This window comes from Garra rufa, chromosome 11 (assembly GCF_049309525.1).
Source record: "Garra rufa chromosome 11, GarRuf1.0, whole genome shotgun sequence".
Lineage (NCBI taxonomy): Eukaryota > Metazoa > Chordata > Actinopteri > Cypriniformes > Cyprinidae > Garra > Garra rufa.
Genome location: NC_133371.1, coordinates 21870396 through 21898004, shown reverse-complemented (window position 1 = coordinate 21898004; position 27609 = coordinate 21870396). Strand labels below are relative to the sequence as shown.

Sequence of the window (27609 nt, the reverse complement as noted above, 5' to 3'; positions counted from 1 at the left end):
GTATTTAAGGTTCTGTGTTTGCACTCCCCGTTTGTCCGTCGATGAAGTTACTTTGTGTTTTCCATGTGCTCCCGGATTTATGTTTGTTTTTCTTAAATAAAGTGTTTTTGTTTGTATTCCGTTTTCCCCGGCTTCTGTTTGGATCTCCGCCACTTCACCTCCATTACAGATCGACGGACCTAAAACAGAAAATGACCTGGGCTGAGGACCTCCTTCTTAACCTTCAACAAGGTGAGCGTTCGCTGGAGGAATATGTGGAGGAGTGAGATGGAGTGACAAAATGATAAACGCATGCTTCCAGATGGGACTCAAAGATGATTTTTTGTTTCAAAAGATAACTCCTAATGATTGCTACCGTCCCGTAGCAGATTTTGTCAACTTTGTTCTCGATTTATGTGGTTCCAATTTCCAAGTTGAGGTGGAGGATGGTAATCCTCCTCCCACCTGGAGGCATGCAGTCACCCCATCTCACCAAAAGCCAAAACCCTCCGCATATCACTCTAGCGACCTCACTCCCTCCTTGCCTCCCACGTGTCCCCAAGTCCTCCTAAGCCCCACGATGGTCCTCAGCCCAGTACCTCAGGCTTCCTCTCCGCGTTCAAGCCCGTCAGTCGCCAAGCCAGCGTCAGCTCACAAGATGGCTGCCACACCAGAGTCTGCAAGCAAGATGGCTACCATGACAGAGTCTGTTTGCAAGATGGCTGCCACGCCAGAGACTGTTCACAAAATGGCCACCATGTTACTATCTGCCCTCGAGATGGCTGCCACACCAGAGTCTGCACGCAAGATGGCCGTCGTTCCTGAGTTCCCGGCCAAGATGGCCACCAAGCCTGAATCCCTGGCCAAGATGGCTGCCGTTCCTGAGTCCCCGGCCAAGATGGCCGCCAAGCCTGAGTCCCCGGCCAAGATGGCCGCAAAGCCCGAGTATGCACCTAAGATGGCTACCGTCAAATCAGAGTCTCCGCTGGTTCCGCCCAGCCTCCCTAAGTCTCCGCTGGTTCCGCCCAGCCCTCCAGTGACTGCGCCGCCAGAGCACCCTCCAGTGACCGCTCGCCCAGAGCTTGCTCCTTCAGGGTCTCCGCTGGAGACGCCCAGCCCTCCTGAATCTCTGATGGGGTCGGCCAGCCGTCCAGAGCCCACTCCTCAAGAGCGCTGTCCAGAGCCCGCTCCTCAAGAGCGCCGTCCAGAGCTCGCTCTTCAAGAGCGCCCTCCAGTGCCGGAGCTCTCGCCTGCATGCCCCCCAGAGCCGGAGCTCTCTCCTGCGCACCCTCCAGAGCCAGAGCTCTCACCTGCGTGCCCTCCAGAGCCGGAGCTCTCTCCTGCGCGCCCTCCAGAGCCAGAGCTCTCTCCTGCACGCCCTCCAGAGCCGGAGCTCTCTCCTGCGCGCCCTCCAGAGCCGGAGCTCTCTCCTGCACGCCCTTCCATGCTCTCCTGGGTGGACTATGCCCTAGATTTCCCCAAGAAATTGGCCATGGCCACCTGGACTGTTTACTCGGCCATGGCCACCTGGACTGTTTACTCGACCATGGTCACCTGGACTGTTTACACGGCCATGGCCACCTGGACCGTTTACACGGCCATGGCCTCCTGAACGATTGACCCGGCCATGGCTTCCTGAGCCCCCAGATCCGCCATGGCCTCCTGGACTGATTATCCCGCCATGGCCCCCTGAGCTTCCTGACCCGCCATGGCCACCTGAGCTCCCTGATCCGCCCTGGAGACCACCCATGTATCCTGTGTCCCCTGTATCCCTACCTAGCAGTCTCCAGGGCGCCCACCCTCCCTCCCCTATGGATGTTATTAGGCGCGAGACGCGCCTTTGGGGGGGGGGGGGGGGGTAATGTCAGGATTATGTCTATGTCTTGTTCTGTTCTGTTTCCCTAGTGTTTTTTCCCCTCTGTTTCTAGTTCTAATGGTTTAGTCCTTGTCTCCCCCCTTCTAGTTTTGTCTGTGTTATTTCAGTCTATGCCCATATTTGTATTTCCCCCTTGTTATCTTGTTTATGACCACGCCTTGTTTTCAGTGTATTTAAAGGTTCTGTGTTTGCACTCCCCGTTTGTCCGTCGATGAAGTTACGTATGTGCTCTCGGATTTATGTTTGTTTTTCTTAAATAAAGTGTTTTTGTTTGTATTCCGTTTTCCCCGGCTTCTGTTTGGATCTCCACCACTTCACCTCCATTACACGACCGTGACAATTTCTCTCTCTTTCATAATACTCTACATCAGGGGTTTTCAAACCTGTCCTGGAGCCTCCCCTGCCCTGCACATTTTGCTTGTCTCTCTCATCTAATACACCTGATTCAAATCATCAGCTCATTAGTAGAGACTGCAAGACCTGAATTGGGTGTGCCTAATAAGGGAGACATACAAAATGTGCAGGGCAGGGGAGGCTCCAGGACAGGTTTGAAAACCCCTGCTCTACATAATACAATAATACAGTCTGCTTTTCACTCCTCCTGTCAAACTGTTGTATAAATGCAATATCACACTAGTAGTCTATAAGTATATCAGCCATTGTGATTACATATGTGACCCTGGACCACAAAACCAGTCTTAAGTCGCTGGGGTATATTTGTAGCAATAGCCAAAAATGCATTGCATGGGTCAAAATCATTGATTTTTCTTTTATGCCAAAAATCATTCGGAAATTAAGTAAAGATCATGTTCCATGAAGATTTTTTGTAAAATTCCTACTATCAAAATGTAATTTTTGATTAGTAATATGCATTGTTAAGAACTTAATTTGGACAACTTTAAAGGTGATTTTCTCAGCATTTAGATTTTTTTGCACCCTCAGATTTCAGATTTTCAAATAGATGCATCTCGGCCAAATATTGTCCTATCCTAACAAACCATACATCAATAGAAAGCTTATTTATCGAGCTTTCATATGATGTATACATCTCAGTTTTGTGAAATTTAACCTTATGACTGGTTTTGTGGTCCAAGGTCACATATGACCGAATCATGAATAAATAAATAATCAAACTGACTCCAGACTTTTAATCAGTAGTGTATAAGTTTCTAAGTTAAAGTTCTTAACGAGTTTCAGAGTTGTAAACTAAACTGTCAATCAAAATTCCAGGTTACCCAAAGATGAAAAGTTCATATCCAAAAAAGTTACTAGTAAAACTTTTTAGGAAGCACTTTACATGCTAGAGACTCTCATTCACGGATGTTAAAGGCGTTTAATGAAACTTTTGTGTGAATTTCACTGTGACCTTTCAGTCTGATCTCCTGCTTTGAGATCTTCACAGAGAAGCTCTACGTTCCTTCCCTATAAATCCCTGCAAAGGTCAGCCATGACAAATGGAATATTCACACCAGAAGAATCATTTGTTTATTATTTTTTTATTTACCACTCCTACATCTTTATTTCCTCAGGGCCAATTCAAATACAGAATGGAGCAATCTCTGTTTGCCTGTTCTCTATTCAAGCTACATTACAGGATCCATTTCAAAGGTACTATTGTTTCCTCAAAACCTATTAAACCTTTGTGACTTGTAAGTGGTTTCCAAAGGATTATTGGTCATGATTGGCTGCTTCCTCTCATTGTTCATTTACAATTTCAAATTGGCCACCACTGATCCTGTTTGACCAAGCTGGACTTGGTTTGGAGCTGGTTTCCAACGTTACTGAGGTATCATAGAAAGGTTTTGATTTAAGTGTTAGCTGTAGATATTAATCCAGTATTTTTAGTCGGTAGTTTATATACGAGATTGGTGATAAATGGTTGAAAGGAGTTACTGTGAAGATAAAAAAAATGACCTCATCTAATGGGCCTCCAGGGTATCTATTGCAGCACTAAACATAAAGACACAATGAAGCCTACTGGCCGCCGATGTTTACCATGAGTGAGCAGTATGAGTGTGTGTAATGAGAGCAGTAATAGAAAGCTTCCTCCTGAGCAGCTCCCTGTCAAGCTTGTACAATGAAGTCATGATGGACACGCAGAGCTATAAGTATAACTTCTAGAAACCCAATCCTCCTCTATCTGCTGCTCACTCATACACTGTATGTTGCATCAGTACACTCTCCTGCACTTTTAATGCTGTCCTGACGGGCTGTCAACGGCACAGAGATCACTATCAACACACACAGGGAAGAGAGAGAAGGTGGGAAGGAGCGAGAGAAGCGTTCATTCGATAGTGCTCTGTGTAGTAGATATGAAAATAAACAATGGATCTAAGAAACTTTTTTTTTTTTAATTGATAATAATGGAAACCTTGGGCTCCCTTGAAGCCTCCACAGGATGAACTTTTGCATGTGTACAGTTTGCATTGTTGTCCAGTGGACTGTTATTATAACTTTTATTAGAGTTTCCAAAAGTACCAAATCCTTTATCTGACAGTATAAGATACTTTTAATGTAGTACATGAAAGTGTCAACAATCTTTTTTCCAACTTCAAAGCATTTCACACTAATTAAAATTCAGTAACAACAATAATGACTTGTGATTGATTACAGTGTCATTTCGATCGGTACCTTGTAGTCCAATTCATCAGCCAAAAGTTTGTGTCAACACCATACACGGTGACTTTCAGTTCAAGGGAGGAACAACTAAACACTCTGTCTGGACAGGATTAGAGGGCGATACACAGGACGTGTTCTTTCTTTTAAACAGCTACATGCCACACACCCGAATGGAACAGAACACAGGACTGCAGAGCGGTGTTCTTTCTTTTTAAAAGAACTATTTTTGACTCGCCACATCTTAAAAACTAGGTTTGACACCCTTAAAAACACCATGATGCACTGTAGGGAAAAGACTACCATCTCTATACATAGAGTAGATTAAATAATGGCCACCCCCAAAGTACTTGGTTGATTATCTGTTGAGTACTCAAGCAGACAAAATGACCAAAATATCCATCACTAGAAATGGCAGGGCTTGTCTGAGGTCAGAAATCTCATGGGAGCTACTGTAGAGGATCACAAGAAGAGACAAAAGAGAAGATATTACAGGCTGTATGGTCAGATACACACCACTAAACTCATCACACACTTACGCACACATACATAAGACTTGTTCAAACTCGTTACATCTTCTTTATAGTCATCAAATCAACAACAACAACAACCACTAAACCAAAACCCAGAGTACAGTACATCAATTTTCCATAAAGAACCTTGAACATCCATAAAACCTTTCGAATGCAGAGTCAAAAAAGTCCTTCTGATTTTTAAAATGTTGTTCAAAATGGTTTTTCTGAGAACTGCTCACTGAAAGGTTCTTTGGGAAACCAAAAATGGTTCTTCTATGGCATCACTGCAAAAACACTCCTTTGGAACCTTTATTGTTAAGAGTGTATGATAAAATCTGTTTAGCTATTCAATGGCTGTTTGAACTTATATCCAGAAAAAGGATGTCATCCAAGACTATTATAATAAGATAAATACAATGTAAGAAGAAATTCTATAAAAATAAAGTCAAAACTGATACTGTTTTCTTCCCTAACATAACTTCCCGATCGTATTGTGCATGATTCAGTGCATGTTTTTTCAAGGACAAATGCTTTTCTTCATAATTCTATCATCAAAATGTAATAACTTGACAGAAGTCCAATTTGTCTACTCCTCCCATCCAATCTCCTGTCATAAACCTCGTCCCATTCAACCTCCTGTCACTTCTCACATTCCAATCAATTCCCAGTAGATAAAATCAAATCATGCCCTATATTGATATTATGCCCTAATTTCCATTCACTTTCATTCACAAAAGTTTACATTTGGTGAAATCTGAACTTTGAATTAATTAGGGGTCAAATTATATGTTTTAAAGATTATGCAACATAGGCTCATTAGAAATACATGGCTGTATATACATTTCTGCAAATCTGGAAAAAAAAAAAAAAAAAAAAACTAATCACTGCAGTTTCCAGTTGAAATGAACTCAACTTTTATTCCTTTTCACACAAAGTACGATTTACAGGTACAGAGTTTTGATTAATAAAGCCTAATTTCCAAACAATTACTTGCAGAATATTATGTTATGACTTCAGCATTCTGTGCAATTTGAAAACTGACGCTTTTGAACATTGTCGTCACACATACAGCTTCATATGCATGAGCTTTTTGGTAGGTTTGCTTGGTAGCTCACACAATAATCCGTATAAGGAAGTTAAAATAGTTGTACCTCAAGCAGTGTAATAAAAACGCTGCAATATGTCCTTGTACCAGCGTAATAAAAACGTGTTATGGTCACGTATTGAATGTGTGTTTTAGCACTACTCTCTAGACATTTCATATTGAAACTGCAGAGAAACATGCAGTAAAGTATGTAATTATGGTGTTGCAGAAATGTATATAAGGGCACATATTTTCATGAGTCTGGGTTGTGATTATTACAGATCAAGTAGACCAATAACAGATATTTTAAACCTATATGTGACCCTGGACCACAAAACCAGTCTTAAGTCGCTGGGGTATATTTGTAGCAATAGCCAAAAATACATAGTATGGGTCAAAATTATTGATTTTTCTTTTATGCCAAAAATCATTAGGAAATTAAGTAAAGATCATGTTCCATGAAGATTTTTTGTAAAATTCCTACTGTAAACATATCAAAATGTAATTTTTGATTAGTAATATGCATTGTTAAGAACTTAATTTGGACAACTTTAAAGGTGATTTTCTCAGTATTTTGATTTTTTTGCACCCTCAGATTCCAGATTTTCAAATAGATGTATCTCAGCCAAATATTGTCCTATCCTAACAAACCATACATCAATAGAAAGCTTATTTATTGAGCTTTCATATGGTGTATACATCTCAGTTTTGTAAAATTTAACCTTATGACTGGTTTTGTGGTCCAGGGTCACATATATATGCCTGGTGTAAAAATGAAAATTAATGTCAAAATTAAATATAACAAGGGCTCTGACAAAAACTTTCTTTAAATCCTTTTAAATTATTTTATCGGCAAGTCAGTTTTGAAAATGGCCGATACCGATAACCATAAAAGTGCTTAATATCGGCACCAATGATTGGCCAAGCCGATAAGACAACTTTGCACCATATCTACCCATAAAATATGCATATTGGTACTTTAGAATAGTAACATGTACCCTTAAGGTACTACTATGAACCTTTTGGGGCAAATAAGGTGCAGTATAAACGTCAATTTAATCAGTGACAAAATAATACAATTAAATCTAGAAGTAAAATTTTCGTACATTTATGAGTGTAGAGTGTAACATACAGATTGAACAATAGATCTAAACAGCACAAACTGAACTCTGTACAAAGATTTTGTACAAAGAGTCCAAACATCAAAGCTGCAGTGTTTGCTATCTTGCAGGAACATGAAGTAAGTAGTACATTTTTTATTATTATTTGTAAATTATTAAAAACCAAACACCATTGAGCTCTAAAAGCCATTATTATTGTGAGATAATGATTAAGTGATTTGGTAAACCTAAAGCCTAGTGTGATCACTTCTTAAAGGTTCTGTGTGTGATGTGCTGATTCAGTACATCAGGTGAAAGACACTAACGTGGTCCACACAACATTTGCATTCAGAAACGTTTATTCTGCAGTTAGGCTCAGAAACCACTGGCACCTGCGCACACTCGCACACAGGCACAGCACATCCCACCAGGATCCAGAACATGTGCAGCAGAGTAGGTAGAAAATTCCTTGAAATCACTGAAAATATTGCATCAAACCAAGCAACAACACATACTGAAAAAGATCAAGGATAATCAAAGAAAAAAACACCTGCAATTATGCTCTACTAGAACAGGGAGAGGGGAAAGAATCAACGGACTGGATATTCTCCGCACGTAATGAGGCGTCAATCTGAGAACTGTGCTTCCTAGAGTGTAAATATAGAACAGCAAACAATTATGGTTCGTTTGTACCGAGGAAGTCAAAGCTAACAGGGCAAGTTCAGCTAACAAAGATGAACAGAGCAAGGAGATCAAGAGCGGGTCAAACCCATACATCACACAGATGAAACACTCTGATCTATGAAGAACAGTAACAAGTGATGGACAGTGACAAATCACCTGGACCAACACAATTCAAGCTAAACATCATGTCAAACCTTCAAACAACTACTACTGATCTTCTTAAAACTGATCTCAGAAGAGTTTGAGAGGATCCAAACCACGCCAGCAAGAGAAAGAGCCACAGGTGAAGGGATCCGTGAAAGGAAGAAATGGAAATGAAGGAAAGTGGTTAAGGAGGAAGAGAGAGAGACATACCGGTACTTCATGCCGGTGAGCTTTCCGGTGGACTCCTTGAGGGAGATGTGGTGGCGTGGGGTAAAAGAGCCAAAGCTCCGGGCGATGATGGCAACTGTGCGAAACTTCGCCCGTGCCGCATTCACCACGTTGGGGCTAGTGGCATTTGTCTTTCCGTGGTCCCCATTACGACCCTTCAGATTGTGGTCCGTGCAAGCGATTGAGACCTGCATGTTGAACGAGGAGGACGAAGAAGATGCAGTCTACAATACAGAGTGGACACACTGAGGGATCATGCAGGGGTCACAGTCCCGACCTTCCTCCCTGATCCCGTCCTGTGGATACGGTCAAAGCAGCAGCAGAGAAACTGCATCAATTATTGAGCACAAGGAAAAAGGAGACGTCTACACAGTCCAAAAGTTGCGTTGCTCCCTGTCCAAGATGCTCCCTCGTGAAAAAGCTGCGTTGAGGTCAATGAGCCACAGAACGAGAGCTGCAGAACTATCCGGAGGAGGAGAGGAGATTCCCGCAGCACTGAGAGGATCCTCGCATGGTCAGCCACAAAAAGCCCGCCTGCTGAAGGGGGGGAGAGGAGGAGGAAAGGAGGGAGGGATGTCAAGACTGGACAACATAAATCCACAGCTCTGCTGACACTTCTCTCCGCTCTTCGGAGGTCTTCCTCTTTTCTTACACTCTCTCTCTCTCACACACACACACATGCACTCACTTATTACAGCTGATAATAATTTGATCTTCTAACGAGCATCTGTCCTGCTTTTTCTTTCTCTGTTTACTCTCTTTTCTTCTTTAGATCTGTTTTTTTTTTTTTTTGGTGAGCTCAGCAGTGATGCTTCATCTGCGCTACAGCTCTAGGGGAATGAGCAGTAGGCAGCCGTCCACGTCTGTTTAAAGCGCTCTCTCCCTCCCTTTATCTGCCTCGCTCTCTTTCTTTTCCAGCGTATCGCACTCTTGCTCCACTGCTGTGGAGCGTAACGTCTGTGACACGGACCAAGCGCAATGTTTTGTGCACCTGTGCACACATGCGCTCAACACTCTTTCAGTGCTATACCTAAAACCAACAAATGTTAAATTAAAAGCTGTTAAAAGATCTTTTGAAGGATATGTGAACATATTCAAGCCCTTTAAAAGTGTAGTGTGTAAATTCAGGTTCAAATACTTGTATCACGGCTAAATATGCAAAAACAACAACAAGTAAGATAACTATCCCAACCAGCAACAGCTCAATCAGTAGCATTAGTTTAAGCCAGAGTTATCGGATTCTTCAACCAACTGCAGCTGAAAGGTTTGTTTAGGAAACCTGTTTGAAAAATAATTATACCCTACATCCAAATAAATCTACCTCTATACTATATATAGTATGCGAAAAGCAGTATGATTTACATGAGGGAAAAAAAAATATTGGCGGGAAAATGGAATGACTAATATTGAAGGTCATATGACAATATCCCCTTTCATACATACTGTCAGGACCTTATCAAAAATAATGGGTTAAAATATACATAAAAGCCAAAACAACAGTGCCTGTGTAAACAGCACATTTTTGTATTTACTGGTAAATTCGTTCAGGTAATTTGACTACAATTTACTAGTATTAAACCTTTTTTGAAAGAGGTTAATGTCAGCATGGTACATGTAATAAATTCAGATTGTATTCGTACTACAAATGCTATCTCATGAACAATTCGTACATGTTTTATGAGGTGGCTAATTCATATGAATACATACAACCTCACTCATATGATTATGTACGATTGCGAGGGGTAGGTTTGCATATGGATTTCTACAAATTTGCCATCTGGTAAAATAAGTATGCTTTTTAAAAAAATGTGTGGGTTTGTACTATCTCACTACCTCAGTAAGAATTTCAACCTGATCTCATGACGAAAACGTACCTGTGGGAACTTTTTTGCAAGACGCAAAAAATGTATGTTATTCGATGTGAGATGTCCACTGAGTGGCACTAAAAGAGTGTTAGTTTTTTTACCCAGGAACAGATGAACGCACATATGGAATGTTTTATGTCACGTTGTTTTTTGTACATGTCACAGTTCTAACTTGAAATTGAGTGGTGCTATAACTCTAATGCTCCATGAGGTTTTAAAATAACATACCATCTGCACTACACCTAAACCTACCTGATAGTATGAACAAAAGCGACTGTGATGTAAAACCGCAATCGCAAGCATGCCACTTTAGCTTGTTTTTTGATTTCTCATCTTTCAGCTCTTTCATAGTGAGTCATGTTTTTCACGGGATTCGTACCCAAGGATTCTGCACCCTAAGTCCAATACCTCACTACCTCAGTAAGAATTACAACATCATCTCATGACGAAATCGAACCTGTGGGAACTTTTTAGCAAGACGCAAAAAATGTACATTGTACATTTCGTGACTTATTTGATGTGAGATGTCCACTGAGTGGCACTAAAAGAGTGTTCGTTTTTTTTTTTATCCCGGAACAGATGAACGCACATATGGTACGTTTAATGTCACGGTGGTTTTTATACATGTCAAAGTTCTAACTTGAAATTGAGTGGTGCTATAACTGCTCCATGAGGTTTTAAAATAACATACCATCTGCACTACACCTGTGGTGTAAAACCGCAATCGCAAACATGCAACGCTTTAGCTTGTTTTTTGATTTCTCATCTTTCAGCTCTTTCATAGTGAGTCATGTTTTTCACAGGGTTCATACCCAAGGATTCCGCATCTAAGTCCAATTCCGTGCTGGCTGAGCTACCGACCAAGCTTGTTACATCTGGAAAGCCAAACATGGAACTGTAATCAATACTGTGTGCAAAAATGATTACAGGTGCTTGCTGTTTTACCACCTCTAGTGTTCATTTCCATTGAAAAAGCAGTGATATGTACTTCCCACTTCCCACAGGTATGTTTTCATCATGAGATTAGTTAGAAGAATTGGCATGATTTTTAAAAAAAAATCGGTAATTAGCCACCTCGTAAAATATGTACGAATTGACGTGAGGTCGGGTTGATACTACACACATTCATACTTGTATAGATCATACTTTTTTAACAGTTGCAAAGTTTTTAACCAAATAATAATTATAATAAATTATAATTTAGTACTGTTAATATACTGTAATGATTAAAACATATAACAATTCCTAATATAAGATATAACAATTCCTAGTACGTAAATAAAATTAGCTAGAAAGGTAATTGTACAACTGCACTAAATGTAAACACTTTACAGTCCTGTTCTGCATGTGTATACTATGTAGTCATTATAGTAATTACAGTACAGTAACTGGGTACTACCCATGATATTAATCTAAACCATGTAATTACCTTATATTATCATTAATTTCTTAGGTAAGTACACCGTAAGTACTGTAAAACCACATACTGTAAAATAAAGTGGAACCACAATGTTTCTCAATGTGACTAACCTTAAAACTCTCGATTTATGGCTTGAACATCTAATTTAATTGGTGCTGTGTAGATATCTGTGTAAAGAGGGTATAGTCAGCACATCACACACTTTCATACAATCAAACAAACAGCGTACATACAAATTTGAAACAAATGAAAGGAGACATGACAGTCTCTGTTATTAATTTTAGTACATTAGCTACTTTGAGTTGGTTGACACTATTCTGACCTCATTTAAATCCATTACAAATCAATTGACCTCTGCTTGAGAGCTGAAGTGTTAATTGAAGCTCCTGATCTGGAATCGCTCTAATATACGACTCCCCAGTGCCTGTACAATATTCTCAGCATTACCTTAAGTTCTTTGGGAGTAATATTTGGATGTTGGATATTACTGCTGAGCTTGCTAGCATCCTGACAGTATTAAAGGGTGCCTTTACCAGTCGAAGTACCACCTGCCAACAACTCCTCAACTGCAATCTGAAGCCCTCATCCACCGCTTATCACCAAAAATAGTAAATTTACTGATCGATGAGATCACACTCACACTCAGCGTAGTGTCAGTTTCACATGTTCGCTCTTAAATCTTTGCACTTTAACTGTGGGTCCCGAATCAATATTGATCAATGGAACAGTGAAAATTTTATGACTCTTACCATTCGCTCAAATTTGCTCATTAAACCAGGAATATTTACAAGATTACACCTCAAAAAGCAGTACCCAGCTGTGTCTATGGAAACCACAGTGAGTTTCCATTAAAACGTTTCCACAAAAGGCAAATTTTTCTCAATAGCAGCAGTTACATCTGTTTTATTGCTCTGTAATAGTCAGCTAAGCTTCAAACTGTCTCTCGGTTTCTCGCCCTTTTGTTCTTCCTCAGGATCAAGCGTGTTAACTGCTAAAAACTTATCGTGATTAACGTGTGAACGAGTGCCATCACAGCGCATCTAATTTCTCAGAGCCAATTTTTGCCGCCCCCACGAATCACAGAACAATTACTGCACAGGCCAACGACCTCAAGTGTGTCCCAGTTTTTTTCTGGATCGTTCTTTGGGCCACACAACACCTTTTTGAACCATTTTGGCACTCACATATGAGCGTTGGCTGGTAGCATTGAACAGCTCCAATTGTTTAGCGTGTGATATATGGTAATAGCAGAACATTAACCACTCATGCTGTGGACCCATGTATTTAAAACATACTTGCAACTCTCCTGACAGGGTGCTGCATTGCACAGACCATTTCACACCATAAATACTCAATCAGTAGCTGAGCGTCCAGGTGTATGTGAATCAGAGGACTTCTTTTGAGTGGTGTGGGGGTGGTGATTCTCTACCAACCGCTGAAAGATGTTCTACAATAGTGTTTGATTTGCATCAGTAACTGTACAACAGTGATGATAATTACTGCGCTAGCAATAAAGGTGGCCTTGAGTTACTGCCTCAGAGATACGGCAACACAGCATGACGAGATCTTTCTATCCTCTCCCTGACCCTGCAGCACTGACGTGCATGACTTCTTTGCTAATGTAACAGGAGAAAAGACATTTTTCACTAGAGAGCTTAAGTTCTGATTGGCTGAAAACGCAAGTTCAAAAATTTACTTATGGGAAAGATGTAGAAGAAATTAAAAGAAGGCAAGTTTACAGAAATGTTCCCACAGGAAAAGGCCTTTATTTGCCATGGAGCTTTTTTGGGTCTATAATGTTTATACTTAGGCAAATATACAGTGGTTCCAAGAAGTAATTTGTAACCACACAAAAAAAAAAAATGTTGTTGCAAGTGGAATATATTGGACAATCACAAAAATATTCGGACGTTGTCTTAGTTTTAAAAGATAAACAGTAACACTTTACAATAAGGTTAATTAGTTAACAAGATTAGTTGCATGGACTAAGTATGAACAATACTTCTTCAGCAGTTATTAATCTTAGTTAATGCTAATTTCAGCATTTACTAATACATTATTAAAATCACAAGCTGTGTTTGTTTAGTTAATGCACATTAGTTGAGCAACTGTGAACTAACAAACAAACAATAAATGACTATTTTTATTAACTAACATTAATTCATGTTAACAAATGACCCCTTTTTGTAAAGTGTTACCAAATAAACTTACTCAAAAATATGACAAAATATACACCTCTGTTTAAAGGTTTGGAGTCAGTATGATTTCTTGAAATATATTAATAGTTTGTTTGATTGTTTTTCCTGCAAATATGTATTAAATTAATGAAAAGTGACAGGAAAGGTTTCTACATAATTACAAAAAAATAATAATAATAACTTCAAAAACTGTAAATGCTTTTTCCATTCAAAAAATCCTGAAAAAAAAGACATTTCCTGTACTCTATTTGCACTCTTTCTTTTAGTAAAAAAATGAAATGTGCTAATCACACAGTTAAATGGTTTTCCTGTGTGTTAATAAATAAATAAATAAATACAGTTGAGGTCAAAAGTTTACATACACCAATTGCACCTTGCAAATGTTAATCTATTTTACCAAAATAAGAGGGATCATGCGAAATGCATGTTATTTTTTTATTTAGTACCTACCTGAATAAGATATTTCACATGAAATATGTTTACATTTAATCCACAAGAGAAAATAATAGTTGAATTTATAAAAACGACCCCATTCAAAAGTTTACATACGCTTGATTCTTAATACTGTGTTGTTACCTGAATGATCCACAGCTGTTTAGTTTTGTTTGTGATAGTTGTTTATGAGTCCCTTGGTTGTCCCTTGTTGAACCCTTTCCGACAATGACTGTATGATTTTGAGATCCATCTTTTCACACTAAGGACAACTGAGGGACTCATATGCAACTATTACAGAAGGTTCAGATGCTCACACAATGCATTAAGAGCTGTGGGCATGAAAACTTTTGAACTTTGAAGATCAGGGTAAATGTAACTTATTTTGTCTTCTGTAGCTTCTAGATTGTAGTACTAAATGAAAAAAAGATATGAAATTTGGGCAAAAAAATAAATAAATACACATCGTCATTCTGTTCAGAAGTTTTCACCCCCTGGCTCTTAATGCATGGTTTTCTCTTCTGGAGCATCAGTGAGTGTTTGAACCTTCTGTAATAGTTGCATATGAGTCCCTCAGCTGTCCTTAGTGTGAAAAACTGGATCTCAAAATCATACAGTCATTGTTGGAAAGGGTTTGAATACACAAAAATGTGTGAACTGAAAAAAAATTCTGAAGGACAGCGGGTAGTTTAACTGTTTAGGACAAACAAGGGACTCATGAACAACCATCTCTACAAAAAAAAAAAAAAAAAAAAATGCCTGTGGTTCATTCAAGTAACAACACAGTATTAAGAATCAAGTGTATGTAAACTTTTGAATGGGGTCATTTGTATAAATGAAACTATTATTCTATCTTGTGGACTATATGTAAACATCTTTCATATGAAATATCCTATTCAGGTCAGTGCTAAATAAAAAGTAAGATGCATTTTGTATGATCCCTTTTTGATAAAATGTAGTTAAAATAATTAACATTTTGCAGATTCTGCAAGGTGTATGTAAACTTCGGGCCTTAACTGTACAACAACATCCATACACAAGTGTGGTATAAGTGTCCAAATTACATTTTAGAGCAATGCCAATTTCTTTTCCCACTCAGCATCCTTGGCTGTAGTCCCGTTGATCTCATTTTTAAGAACGGATGAGGAATCCCAGGCAATTTCTTTCTCAAGGTTGTTACAGCCATGCAGCCAGGCCAAGACCTTGCACGAAGACACAACAGCTAACAGAATGTGAATGTGACATAAGTCTAAAACGACAGCAAGGCCAGGGATAACCTGCCCTCTTTCTTGTGCATTTAAGGAAAGTGATTGTAGAAGCCGTGTACTCATATATCACTCATGCAGTACATCAGGTTTGATGCATGAAATGAAATCTAATATTAGAGTAAATGCAGCAGTTATTTTTTTAACACTACTACTTGACCAATACAATATGATATCTTGTTTATATGTGTGACATTGTACTACATGTATGGCAATTTCATATAAGCCTAGGAGGGATACCCTTACATAACCCTGGATGCCTTCTGTATCCCTGGTGTCTGAAAAGCCTGTTTATTTCCAGACACCCATACCTCACTGCTTGACTAAACTAATGAGATTACTGAGTATATTTTGAAGCTTGAATAATTAAAAACTCCTGGTGTAATCCCAAAGGCTGAGGCACTATTGACTTTTCTGCATTCCCAAATCAACAGGGATCATTGGGTATATTGCGTACCGAATTACTAATTGCATAAAGAGCAGATAATCGCGGCTTACATTGATCATGATGATCTTATAATGTGCAGGGAAACTGCATGGAGAAAATGTAATTTTAATACAAACGAGGCTGGAAACAATTAGCTTTGCTTAACAATGTTTACAAAAACCACTTATTGTTCCCAGTCCTGTTAATATATTGTCATATGTGCATGCTGGGTGTTTCTGATTTAATAAAACATTTATGAGAAGTGAATAGTGTGATTATACATAAACACGCTCTTTACTGCCCACTAGAGGAATGGATTGTATTTGCTACAGTTTTGCCACCATCAAACTTTACAACAGTGCAAATATAAACATCAAGGCACTATGACTTGGTTTTGTTTGCCATTGTGTGTACAGTATGTGTGAGAAAGAACACATTTGGACCCTAGTGTGATGTAAAATCGCACTGAGGTGAAAAAGACCAAAGGGCAGGCAGAATCTCTCTCAGTTTATCTGTGTGGGAGGACGGATAGACGCACACTCAACAGCACTCTATGAACACCTAACCCGTTTACGCACACACAAACATAGTGCCTTAGGACATGCATGAACATTAAACTCCATGAAAAATGAAGTGGCGAGTCCATTTCTATGAAATCTTACAGCAAAGGCAAATATTCTTCTTCAGTTCAGCTCACTACAGATTAGCATTTCAGACTCACAGAGCTTAAGATGTTTAAACTCCTGGTGCCTCATTAAGCACTGAAAAAGAGCTAGTCGTTCATGAATGCGAAATGTCTAGATGTCCTCGTATGACACACAAGACTGCCTACTAACAATAGAAAAGAATAATTAGGTAGAAAATAAATAAATTATTTTTTAAATGAACTTATTAAATAAATTAAATTAAAATATTTATACTAAATATATACTTCTTTATACCTATACTATGTATAATTATTGTGTATACATACTGTGGTGGGGCCAGTAAAATATTTTTAAATTAAATTCAATTAAATTAATGTAAAATATTTATACAAAATCTATACTTCTTTATACTAATACTAATACTAATACTATTAGTTATTTTGATAACAATAACAATTATTGTGTATAATTGCTGTGGTGGGGCCAGAAATAAAATATTTTAAAATAAAATAAAATAAATAAAAAATATGTAAACTAAATATATACTAATACTGTAATTATTGTGTATAATTGCTGTGGTGGGGCCAGAGAATAAAATAAAATAAATAAATAAATAAAATAAAAAATTAATAAAAAATAAAAAAATAAAATAAAATAAAATATGTATACAATATCTTTACTTCTTTATACTAATACTAATACTATGCATAATTGTTGTGGTGGGGCCAGTGAATAAAATAAAATAAAATAAAATAAAATTATTAAATTAAATTAAATTAAATTAAATTAATTAAAAATAGTTATACTAAATCTATACCTATTTAAACTGATAATAAAACATGTTTTATTATTGTGTATAATGACTGCGGTGGGGCCAGTGAAAATATCTTTTTTAATAATTAATTAATTAATTTAATTTAATTTTAAAAATATTTATACTAAATCTATACTATGTATAATTATTGTGTATAAATAATGTCGTGGGGCCAGTGAAAATATTTTTTAATAATTAAATTAAATTAAATTAAATTAAAAATATTTTTATTAAATCTATATTTCTGTTTACTAATACTATGTATAATTATTGTGTATAAATACTGTCATGGGGCCAGTGAAAATATTTTTAAATTATATTAAATTAAATTAAATTATTTAAAATATGTATACAGTAAATTACATTAAATCAAATTAAATAAAAAATATTTATGCTAAATCTATACTTCTTTATACTAATAATAATACTATGTATAATTATTGTGTATAATTACTGTGGTGAGGCCAGTTAAAAAATTAAATTACATTACATACATTACATTCCAACATTCCAAAATTCCAAACATAAAATATATTTATAATAAATATTAAAAATGTATAATTTTTGTTGTGAGGCCAGCAGAAAAATATTTATCATTTACTCGCCTTCCACTTTTTCCAAACCAGTTTGAATTTCTTTTAGCTGGAAGAAAACATTATGAAAATTTAGAGTAACCAAACGGTTGACGGTAGCCACTAATTTTCATAGTATGGAAAAAAATACTATGGAGGTTAATGGCTACCAACATTCTTCAAAATATCTTGTTTTGTGTTCAGCTTCAGTTCAAGGTTTGGAACAACATGAGAATGAGTAAATTATCATTTTTGGGTAAATTATCCCTTAAACCAAATATTATTTATTTCTTAAACTCTTTCTCCGAGCAACACTATTCGCTTTTTCACAACACTAAAAATAAAAAAAACATATTCCCCACAGCATTATGGCAGATGCCATACATTAGAGAAATCTGTTATGCAGTTTTACTTATTTATTTCAAATCACTATGGCAACCTTGCTGAAAAGGGGTAAATGAGATTGGCTGTTAGTATGTCTAGAAAGAAATGTGTATAATAATACTGCATTAAAATGAAGACAATAGTATTGGGAAAAATACAAAGCTTGATCACAGACAACAGAAAGACCTCTAAAGACAAACACCACATCGCCTTGGGAGCTTCTTAAATTACCTGTTTTTTGACCTTGCATAACTTCATTATCTCTCCCTCGAGACCATTTCTTTTTATCTCTGTTTCTCACTCCCTTTTTTTACTATCATTGATGCTGTAAACACAATCCTTCTCTCTGCTGTCTGACAGAGGACACAGACATCTGACTTTCACTAGCAACCAATACAGTGAACCCTCAGATGCTGGCGCCCACGACAGTAGACAAAGCTTTAAAAGTCATTTCTGACCATTAAGGTGTGATTTTTCATTACAACCAGCATGGCTTTGGTGACCCTATCCCATAATTCTACATGACTGCCTCTTTGTACATCATTGTGTTTTTATGACGTCATAAATTCTAAGTGGCAGATGAAAGCATTGAATTACCTTTAGAATATCTATGCTTCAATTCAAGGTCATTCATATCAGTAAAAAAGATTAATGAGAATAATAAATTAAGAAAATGCTTTTACTGAGGTATTATAGACCAATTTGGAGTAGACGTCACAGTTACGTCACTTGCAGCTGTGAGCGCTTTGTGGTGGCAGAAAAATACTGGTAACAAGTGGAAGGAACCGAGTAAAATCCATGATATAAGACAAAAATGTATTGTCCGTTTCCATCAGAATCAGAATGCAAATCATTTTTATAGAATACTGTCATCGAAGACGCCATTTGAAGCTAAATGCAGACATTTAAACAGATGGATGAAACCCTTTATGATTACTCTACTTTTAAAGCATAAATTTGATTCAAACAATAGGTCCACATAATATTCACATATGCAGTTTATAGGGGACTTATTGTATTAGCCCTACAATCACAGCATGAAATACTATTTCAACCTATAACATTTAAATAACATTAACCTATTTTATCGCACAATTCGGACAGTTCTTCTTGCAATATGCAAGTTTATAACTCCTAGTTTGGACATTATAACTCGATTTAACTCAACAATAGCGAGTTTGTCAGTACTGAGGAAAAAAAGGCAGAAGTGTGGAATATCTCATTACCTTTTTTATTCTTTGCAGACTGGCTGATTATCAGTGCCTATATTGAGAATTTTTATGGCTATCAGTAACAATTTGCAAATAAAATAACTTAAAAGCATTTAAAGAAAGTTTTTTTTTGTTTTTTTTTTGTCTGACCAAGGTTATTCATAATTTTGACATTTTCACTTTTACTGTAAAATGTACTGATAACCACCATAATATAGAAAGCTACATGATGAATCATTGTTTATCATACTTGGCTCGACCACAAAAAAATAAAAAAGATGCACAGGGTTATACACAAAGACAAAACACGAATCAGAGAAACACAAATGACAATAAAACATGAAATAAATAACATAAAAAATACATTACTAGTATTTTTTTTTTTTTTTTTTTTTTAAAGCTACTTAATATCTATTTAAAGACAAAGTTGGAGTTTCATGCAGGGATTTCTGTATAGAAACATAGGGAAATACAGAGCGGGCGATTATCAGTGCCGATATTAAGCATTTTTATGGTTATCGGTATCGGACATTTTCAAAACCAATTTGCCAATAAAATAATTCAAAAGCATTTAAAGAACGTTTTTTTGTCAGAGCCCATGTTATTCTTACTTTTGACATTAATGTTCACTTTTTAAACCAGACATATACTGTACATACCGGTTCAAAATATCGGTTATTGATCTACTTGATTTGTAATAATCGGTATCAGCATCAGCCTTGAAAAACAGTCGACCCCTAATGCAATGCATACACAATTTTGTGAATGTGAACATGTGAATATGTCAGAATGTGGCTTTGCAGAAGGGTGCCTGTCCACATGTAGCATTCAGTTTTTAATGTTTGAACAGCTCAGTTACTGATTTTCTGTCATATTTTCTATAAGAGAAGCTTAAAATGTATTATTTAACAAGTTCATAACCACTTTCATAAAGAAAGAAAGAAAGAAAGAAAGAAAGAAAGAAAGGATAAGTAATGAATGTATGAGAGAGAGGTAATTAGCATATGAATAGTACATGAACCAATGCCTGATTCTCTGATATTTAAACTGAGATATTCAGTGCACATTTCTTCTAAAACAATGCGTCTGTCCGGCTTGTTTGGTAAGACTTCTCAAGGATGCTGGAACTAAACATCATGGTTTACCTTAGGCTAGATTTAGCATAGTACCACATGATTAAAAACAGACTGAATCACTTGAGGCTTCCATGAATACATCAAACAACAGAAAAATACAAATACAACTAAAATACATGCAGAATTACTTTAAGATTGGTTGTCTAAAATTGCCTACAGGCTACAGATCAGTTTGGGTTCATTGCAGACTGAAATAAGTAGCATCCCCAACTGAAATGTGTTAAATTAATGTTATATTTACAATTCAGGTATATTTTGTACATTGCCATTCATTTTTAAAAGAAATGAATTAATACTTTTAGTGAGCAAAGATTAAATAAAAGTGACACTGACAAAATTTTAAATGCTGTTCTTTTGAACATGTATTTTGTACAATAAATTCGAAGCACTGTTTTCAACACTGGCAATATGAAGAATACTGTAAACTTGTAAAATGTGTCACAGTTTATAAATATTAAACAGTACAACTGTTGTAACTGTCCAAAATTGACACCAATGATTTCTGCAACCTGCTCTCATGACAAAAACGTACCTGTGGGAACTTTTTCGTGAGATGTGAAATACATATCAATAAGTACATATCACTGCAGTTATCAACAGAAATGTCCACTGAGTGGCACTAAAAGAGTAATCACTTTTTCCCCTGGAACAGATGAACGTACATATGGTACGTTTTACGTGACGTTGGTTTTGCATGCGTCACCGCAGTTCTGACTTGAAATGTCCATTGAGTGGCACTATAACTCTAATGCTCCGTGACGTTTTAAAATAACATCCATCTGCATTACACCTAAACCTACCCGATAGTATGAACAAAAGTGAATGTGACACAAAAACGCAATCGCAAGCATGCCGCTTAAGATTGTTTTTTGATGTCTCATCTTTCAGCTCTTTCATCATGAGTCATGTTTTTTACGAGATTCGTACCCAAGGATTCTGCATCCTAAGTCCAATTCCATGCCGGCTGAGCTAGCAAGCAAACTTGTTATGTCCGCAAAACGAAACATATGGAGCTGTAATCATAACTGGGTAAAAAACGTTTACAAGTGCTCACTGTTTTAATGTGTATAGTGTTCATTTCTGTTAGAAACCGCAGTGATATGTAATTATCGGTATGTATTTTGCATCTTGCGAAAAATGTTCCCACAGGTATGTTTACGTCATGAGAGCAGGTAGCATTAAAGAAGGATCATGTGACTCTCATGTGAATCTATAAACCAGCCTTTTGAAAAAGAAAAGTAATTGCTTTCGACAAAACAAAAACAAACAGCAGCATAAATTTGGAGTTTTTTGCCTTCCTTGGATGTGAATTAGATGCCTGGCCAGAGGCGTCGACAGGTGGAACTATTGTTTTTTTCCCCCTGAAAGCTGTGATTATGGTGTGAAGTGTTTTGTTTGTGAGCTAAAAAGGTAGAATAATCATGCATAATCATGTCCAGTGGCCTTGAAGTGAGTGAGATTATGAAAAGAGATAGGAAAGTTTCTGCGCTCACTAAATGAATGCATTTCTCCACAGAAAGACAGAGCTAACAGGCAGATGCTCTGAGAGCGTGACCTCTTCACACTCCATGCCGGTGTGTTTCACTCATCATGTTTGCATTCAGAAAAACTGTCACCCTCTTCCCACACAGCCGCATCATTTCTCTCATACATACACTCGGTTGTCAAACACACACGCTTCAGCGGTGACGAGTAAGAGGGACGGACTAACGAGAGGTGTGTGATCTCACTGAGCAATCTCACGGGGGTAATTACTGCAAACGGAACACACTGCACTGTAGTATACAGAGAAAGAGGAAGAGAGAGAGAGAGAGATGGTAGGGCTTTAGAACAACACCTGGAGGTTCTGCAGTGATACCATCACAACTGTATAATAACCCAAAGGGAAAAATGATGTTTATTTATTTATTGATGTTGATATGCATTTTTAAAGGGATAGTTCACCCAAAAATGAAAATTCCATCATTAACTACTCACCCTAATGTCATTCCAAACCTGTAAAACCTTCATTTAGTTTTCTTTGAGCACAAAGCTATTCTCGTAGCTTCATAACATACAGCTGAACCACTGATGGACTATTTAAGGTTGTCTTTACTAGGTTTATTATAGGTTTATCTATGCAGGGTCAGAGAGCTCTTGGATTTCATCAGAAATATCTTAATTTGTGTTTTGAAGATTAATGAAGGTCTTACAGGTTTGGAATGACATGACCGAATTTTCATTTTTGGGTGAACAATCCCTTTAAGCTTGGCAAACTTAAAATTTTAGATTTCTGTGATGCTTTATACACTGTTGTTTGACATTATGTAATGGCAAAAACGACCTATGATAGTCTTGAACCATCAATAAGAATGTGCTGAAAACTAAATACCAACATTACCAATGTTTTGCATTTTATTCAAGCAAATGTGTGTTCATGTTACTATATAGCTGTAAAAATTCCAATCTATAGGCATTTTTGTATTTTTGTAAATAAATGTAAATAAAAATGTACATTATTACAAGAAAATACACAAATAAATATATAATTGTGAATATATTGTCATGATCAGTAAGATTTTTAAAAAGAAGTTAATACATTTATTCAGCAAGAATCAAATGCATTAAATTGAACAAAGATCAGAGTAAAGATAACTGTAATGCTACAAATATTTCTGTTATTCAAATAAACGCTATTCTTTTGAAATTTCCATTCATTAGAGAGTCTTCTATCAAGCTTTCCACAAAAAAATATTAAGCACACAAGTGAGAGTTACATTGAAATAGTCACAAAAGATTGTTCTTTTGAACTTTCTTTTCGTCAAAGAATCCTGAAAAAAGGTGTTATGGTTTCCACAAAAACATTAATATATATTAATAAATTAATTAATATTGACTGTTTTTTATCATGTGACACTGAAGACTAAAGTAATGGCTGCTGAAAATGTAGCTTTGCCAACACAAGAATAAAAAACATTTAAAACTATTTATATAATTATATAAATAGTTTATAATTATATATATTTATATAAAATATATAAAAATAAATAAATAAAACTACAATGCCTTACATGACATCTGGACAAAAAAGTTTAGTGACCACAAATTAAAAATTCATTTTCTCATTTTAATAATGAATTCCCTTGATTAAGTAAATATTGACCATGTTATATTATTTTATTTATTTATTTATTTATTTTTTAACTGAAATTATTTTTACTGAAATTATTTTTATTTATATAATGTGGCCACAAGAAACTAAAAACAAGAAACTACTAAAACAAGAAAACGTTTATGTCATTCCAAACCTGGAAAACGTCTTCGTCTTCGGAACACAAATTAAGACTGACACAGAAAAAAAGAAATTGTTAAATAAAATCATTATTTTTGTTTGCTCTGCACACAAAACGTCTTCTCGTAGCTTTATAAAATTAAGGCTAAACCACTGAATTGATCACTGCACAGAAGATATAAAGTGCAAGAGTCCACCTTCAGGTGAACTAAGAAGAGCAAGAGCTGAATTAGTGCACAGTGACCTCAACCGCTAACTATCTATGACGGTGTGCGTAACTACAGTGACATTCTAATGACCTTCAACTGTATGGAGTCTTGTGCTGATCTAAATGAGAGAAAGTCAGGAGGGGAATGAACAAAGCGTGAAGGAACATAGCAGTAATAATGATAGAGAGAGTGTGTTTGAACAGAGAGAGCACGATATTATTATATTAATGCAGACTACCTGCTCATAACTCAGGTACTTATTAAAAAATATCAATGAAAGTCTAGTCTGGAATGACTGAAGTGGCATTTATGGAATATGAATGTGTCTTTGAAAGTATGGCCATGTTGAGCCGTCACCTGAGGCAAAATTGTCATACATCAGAGACAGCAGGACAAAGTGTGCATGTGTGTCCACTATCAAGTGCACAGTTGCTGACTTTGTCTTTAAATTTGCGGCTGACGTATGAAAGGTGCTGTACATACATGTCAATCAAGACTCAGCTCTTTTCTTTTAACAAATCATACAGTGACAGAACAGACTGACAGGGCATATTCACGTCCAATACACAATCTGAAGCACGCACGTACATAGTTACATAGTAAAGAGAGAGAGAGAGAGAGAGAGAGAGAGAGAGAGAGAGAGAGAGAGAGAGAGAGAGAGAGAGAGAGAGAGAGAGAAAATAAAAACACAGGTTGGAAAAATGTAACACTTTTACTCCAGCATCTTACAGTACAGTGTATCGACTTTAACAAATAAATACAACCTAATTAAGCACATTTTTACAAATTGATAATGCGCCACAGTCTTGATTTAGGGCTAGATTAACTAAACAGGGCAAATAAGTAAAAGAGCGCAATTCCAAAACAGCGCCGATGGGCGTGGAAATTTCTGCAGGCGATTTACTGACAATGTGCAAATTACACTATACACACATGAAACATCTCATTTCCATAATAACCAGCGCAATCTACCAAGAGCAGCGTAAATTACCGCCTGTTTTAAGACTAAATAATGTTGCAAATTAGGGCTGCGATTGTTCCATCGATTAATGAATAAAAATACAAAAAAATGAACATTATAACTTAAACTAAGGCATAAATCAAGGAATTTAAAAATTTCACATTACTTTAAAAACGGTGAACAGTACAAACTAAAACTAAGGCTGTTATCAAAATAATAGCAATAAAAGCAATATTATGTTGTGCAACTTAACTTTCACGTTTGGCCTAACTAAAGCTGAAGTATGACATTCTTGGAAGGCTGTGTGGCTTTTGTAAGATGCAAAAATCTTAAAAAATGGACAGGAAGCTAACAAGTGTCCATACACAATTTCTAAACATGAACAACATAAAAAATTGAGTTGGAGTTATTTGGAGAGTAAACCCTCTTAAGTATCTCTCTACTGTTACCAAACAAATTATATCAGTATCAACAAAATTCATCTTTGCACTCCAGAGAAAACACAGAAGCTGAATCAGAAGAGGCATTTAGATGTAGGCTTATTTACAGTTTAATTCAGCTCAGAGGGACATGAATGCTTTTAACCTGCAGTTACAAATGCAAAAATAATATTGTGTTATTTTAACCATAAAACATTGAATACTGATCATTACAATTATTATGAAAATTAAAAGATAGGCCTACTTTAAATGGGAAATTAAAACCGCCAGTAGGCGGCAGCAAGCCACTGTTAAGTGAGTCACTGCGAATGAACCAATTTATTTAATGCAGCGTTTCCCAATTACTCGAGTTTATCGAGAAATCATTTCAGCTCTAGTGCAAATACCAGTAATTTTGATGAACACGAATGTTAGCAAATCACGCTGCGATTCCTTTCCCTTCCATAATTTTGCATCTGAAAGGGAAACTCCTACAAATGACGCTTTTAACACCAAAAGACGGTTTGCTCTGCCACAAGTTGTTAGTAAATTTGGCCCTTTATCACTAGTGTAAATAACACTAAATGTTTTCAGCATTGATAGTAAGAATAAATATTCCTTAAGCACCCAATCAGCCTATCAGAAGGATTTCAGAAGGATCATCTGACTTTGAAGACTCACTAGCTGCTGAAAAACTCAACTTTTCCATTAAAGGAATAAATTACAATTAAAATATAGTAAGTTAGCAAACAGTTATTTCTAGGGGTCAACCTAGAAATGCTGATATGTGTTTTTTAGGGCCGATGCCGATAATGCCCAAAATTATTCATACCCCTGGCAAATTCTGACTTAAAGTTACTTTTATTCAACCAGAAAGTTTTTTTTTTTTTTTTTTTTTTGACCGGAAATGACACAGGCTTCTCCCAAAAGATAATAAGACGATGTACAAGAGGCATCATTGTGGGGAAAAATAATTCTCAGCTTTTATTTACATTTGAACAAAAAGTGGCATGTCCAAAATTAATCATACTCTTTGCAAACTGTCACAGTCTATGGGATAATCCAAAGTTCTATTCCATTCCAAATAGTCCAAGCTGTTTTAAAGCATCCTAATTACCCACACAGCTGTTTTAATCAATCCAACAGCAGTTGAGTTTGTGGACAGTCATGACATTTTCCTGACTTGTGTGGCTGCTCACAAGTCAGGAAAGGGCTATAAGACCATATCTAAATGTTCTGCACTGTGAAAAATCTCAGAGGACGTGGTCGGAAGCCAAAAGTGACACCTGTGCTGGCCAGGAGGATAGTGAGAGAGGTAAAAAAGAATCACAAGGATCACCACCAAGGCCATCCTGATGAATCTGGGCTCTGCTGGTGGCAACATCTCAAAGCAGACAGTCCAATGGACACTGCACACCGCTGGGTTCCACAGATGCAGACCAAGGAGGACATCACTTCTCCAGATAAGGCACACAAAAGCCCACTTGGCCTTTGCAAATGCTCGTCTGGACAAAGAATAATAATTCTGGTCTTCAGTTTTACGGTCAGATAAAACAAAAATTAATTTTTGAATTTTTAAGAATTTTACAAACAAAATCCAATCATTTTCAATAGGAATTCACAAAATTTGTAGTTTAGTGTGGAGGCAAAAAAAGGTATAGGTCATAAAAATATGCCGCTTTGACTATTAGAAAGTCAATGACAATGGACATTTTTTGCCCGAAAAATTTAGCTGAGGGTTTGCTAATGTGACAGAAGCTTAACTTTAAGATTCTTAGATGATGGCAAAGGCAATCTAAATGTAAAGAGGAGATATTACCATGAACATTTACATATCAATTATACAATAAACAAAACGTATAACATCATCCAAGAACCAAAACGCTGTATAATGCATCCTTCTTAAAACTGCGTCAACAGCAATCTGATAAAATGCAGCAATGCTCAGCAACTACATCTATTAATGTAATTACTCCACAGTGTAATATAGTTAATTAGTCTACTTTTGTACGCTGTTTACGGTTGCCAAACAGCTTGGCACATAGTGACAGAGAGTGTGATCGGTGTGCGTATAATGGTGTTATAATGGCCTCTAACACAGCTCATCCAGTCAGAATCTACATTCCAAGTGTATTCCGAGGTCAAAGAAGCA

At 36.7% G+C, this 27609-nt stretch overlaps 1 protein-coding gene across 1 annotated transcript in view; it reads right to left on the bottom strand.

Moving 5' to 3' along the window:
- Nucleotides 1-8977, bottom strand: part of kcnab1a (potassium voltage-gated channel subfamily A regulatory beta subunit 1a) — a 122674-nt gene extending 113697 nt beyond the window's left edge. Inside the window, exon 1 of the mRNA XM_073850571.1 lies at nucleotides 8209-8977. Within this exon, the coding sequence (XP_073706672.1) occupies nucleotides 8209-8420 (212 nt within the window). The 5' untranslated portion in view covers nucleotides 8421-8977. The remainder of the gene's footprint in view (nucleotides 1-8208) is intronic.
- Nucleotides 8978-27609: the final 18632 nt, after the last annotated feature.